Source organism: Amblyomma mixtum, chromosome 1 (assembly GCF_055824585.1).
Source record: "Amblyomma mixtum isolate Tamu chromosome 1, ASM5582458v1, whole genome shotgun sequence".
In the NCBI taxonomy this organism is placed as follows: domain Eukaryota; kingdom Metazoa; phylum Arthropoda; class Arachnida; order Ixodida; family Ixodidae; genus Amblyomma; species Amblyomma mixtum.
The window spans coordinates 68,560,975-68,564,003 of record NC_143012.1 but is presented as its reverse complement, the minus strand read 5'-3'; the positions used below and the strand labels follow the sequence as shown (position 1 = coordinate 68,564,003).

Sequence of the window (3,029 nt, the reverse complement as noted above, 5' to 3'; positions counted from 1 at the left end):
GCTGCAGGCAATGTCACATATGGATATCATATGTATCGTTCGTCGACGCATGTGTATGCAGGTGCTCTCTGCGCGCGCCAGCATACAGCCTGGCGTTGGCATTAATTGCTTTGTCGACTACGTGACAACTGCACTGAACGGGCAGAAACATGTTCAGGTCAAATTTAGCGTCTCCGACGAAAAAAAAAACGCACGAGTCACATAGCCCGCAATAGCCTTAAATTTAGCCAGAAATTCAATACAATTGTGTAGCACAACACACGGTGAAACGGCCTGAACAGGAGTTACGTGGTTGACGAGCTTCAACTGTTAACAATGCCCGCATTTATTTCTCAAAAAACGGGAAAAAGAATTCTAATTTCACCATACATTCGAGCGAAACGGACACAATAGGTGCGCGGGAAGCGTCATGCATCTTATTTCTCGCTAAAATATAGCGCAAAGGCCTAAAAAAAAAAAAACGCCTAACATGAACCCATAACCACGTCAACCACATACATGGAATGTTCGAGAACAGTCTCCAAATTTCGCGCCTGCTTACCTTGCCTGCCACGAGAGTATACGTACCACGTGATGCAAGTTGACCAATAGCGTCACGCGAGCGGCCCCTCGTTCTCGTACTTTCTCGAACGCCGTTCCATAAACAAACCAAGGGTTTAAAAGGAGCCGCGGGTAACGGTGCGAGTCAGATTGATTCAGATTTCCGAAGCTCTGCAGACGCTTGCGAAAGTTTGACTCAAGCATCATGGCTCTGTTCCCACTTCTCAACCGCGGTTCCTGGGCTCCTACGGACCTGGTGAGGCGGATCTTCGACGACGACTTCGGTGGCTCGTTCTTGGACGGAGAGCTGTTCGGCAATTTCCTCACTGGCGTCCCAGAACCCTTCTCGCAGCGCCGCCTCTCCTCCTCCGCTCTTTTCTCCCTTCTCCTCTTTTTTTCTTTCACGGCTGTTGCGCTCTTCGGTCTATTCCTCCGGCGAGTCTGCCTCCGCGCACCGCCGCCGCGAATCTGTGCGTCTTCTGAACCGCGGCCTGGTCAGCGCGCCTCTCAATGTGCTGACGCATGAACACGTAGGTGGTGGTGGAAACGTTTATTGCCAATGATGTAAATCGTAGGGGGCGCCTGGTTTGCCGCAAAAGTTTGCATGATTACGAGAATTGGTCTGGGTATCGGGCATGCAGCAGTATTGGGTATGAGCAGTCCGGGTTTGTAGTTGTCGCCAATGTGCAGCCTGCGCTATGGTGAGGGACGGAGCGGGGGGTGCGTATTCCCTTCTTTTGTCTCGGTAATACGAAAGAATATCACGGAAGGAGACCAGGTAGTGCGCGAGCCGCGGGCGAACGGACCGTCGTGTGAATCGCCCTTTAACGCCATTTTAAGTACGTGCGCAGTCGCCTTCTTTGCGCGAGGAACGTGCCGGCCACACAAATGGCTCGAAGGGCAACGCGAAAATCGCGAGCCGGCCGCCCTAGAAGCTCGCCAGGAGCAGAACAGCTGTGAAAGACAATACGAGCAGAATCGCTTTATTAAGGCGAAAGCCTTTAATGCCTCATACTGTCGTGAGCAGGGAATGCACTACCTGGTCTCATTCCGTGATATTCTCTCGTATTACCGAGACAAAAGAAGGGAATACGCACCCCCCGCTCCGTCCCTCACCGTAGCGCAGGCTGCACATTGGCGACTACAAACCCGGACTGCTCAATACCCAATACTGCTGCATGCCCGATACCCAGACCAATGCTCGTAATCATGCAAACTTTTGAGGCAAACCAGGCGCCCCCTACGATTTACATCATTGGCAATAAACGTTTCCACCACCACCTACGTGTTCATGCGTCAGCACATTGAGAGGCGCGCTGACCAAGTCCAGAAGTCGCGCAGATTCGCGGCGGCGGTGCGCGGAGGCAGACTCGCCGGAGGAATAGACCGAAGAGCGCAACAGCCGTGAAAGAAAAAAAGAGGAGAAGGGAGAAAAGAGCGGAGGAGGAGAGGCGGCGCTGCGAGGAGGGTTCTGGGACGCCAGTGAGGAAATTGCCAGCTGTTCGACCCCCCTTACTACCACCAGCGGTTCTACATCCAGCCCCGTCACCAGCAGTCGTCTGGTGCCGTCTGCCCCGCACAGCAGGGCACCTCGGTCGCCTGCACCCCGGACAAGTTCGCCATCCAGGTTGACACCCGGAACTTCACCCCGGAGGAGATCACCGTCAAGACGCAGGACAACTGTGTCCTCATCCACGGCAAGCACGAAGAGAAGTCTGACGACCGCGGCTGCTATGTGAAACGCGAGTTCACCCGCCGTTACGTGCTGCCCGAGGACGTGGATCCCGAGTCCGTCAAGTGCCACCTGAAGCCCAACGGACTGCTTGCCCTGGAGGCACCGCGCAAGAACGCCCCCAAGAAAGAGGAGGCCAAGCCCATCCCCATTGCTATCAAGCACGAAGGTGCCAGCGGCGACGTCAGGAAGAAGTGAAGACTCCGTTGCAGTCCCGGTGTGTGTGGACGTTTGAACTGTGTTCCTTCGGAGCTGCAGGCCGGCTCCGTTGTTGTGTTTCAAGAACTGCAAAGCAACAAGTTCAGCTAGTCTTCTAGACAAGCACATTTCATACTTGAAAGCGTTCATCATGTGCATATATCATCACTTTTGGAAATAAAGAGGTTTGTACTTTCCAGACAGTCTTGTTTTTGGCTGTCATACCGTTTGCGTACTGTGCAGGCGCTGTTCTCAGACCGCAGAGTGCATTGCACGGTATGTAGTACATACATACGTCTTTTCTGGGGTGAATTAGATGCTATTAGACGCTGTGAGTTGATTGCAAACGGCCGTTCACGAGTACTGCATTTGGTTCAAAAACGGTGCAGAGTCGGGACTTGGCGTGTGGGTATTACCAGCAGCACATCGTCCTTGAAGGTAGTACGATTTTGCGTGCAGGCAGCCGTAGCTTAGGGCTTGGTTTATGGTTTATGGGGTTTAACGTCCCAAAGCAACTAAGGCTATGAGAGACGCCGTAGTGGAGGGCTCCGGAAATTTC

The 3,029-nt window shown here is 53.3% G+C and overlaps 1 protein-coding gene across 1 annotated transcript; it reads left to right on the top strand.

Annotated features, from left to right (window-relative positions):
• The first annotated feature begins 618 nt into the window (after nt 1–618).
• On the top strand, nt 619–2,669 carry LOC149366627 (alpha-crystallin A chain-like). Its single transcript, XM_089551704.1, has 2 exons — nt 619–871; nt 2,039–2,669. Exons 1-2 carry the CDS (start codon nt 746–748, stop codon nt 2,468–2,470), a joined length of 558 nt encoding a protein of 185 aa, XP_089407830.1. The 5' UTR covers nt 619–745; the 3' UTR covers nt 2,471–2,669.
• Nucleotides 2,670–3,029: the final 360 nt, after the last annotated feature.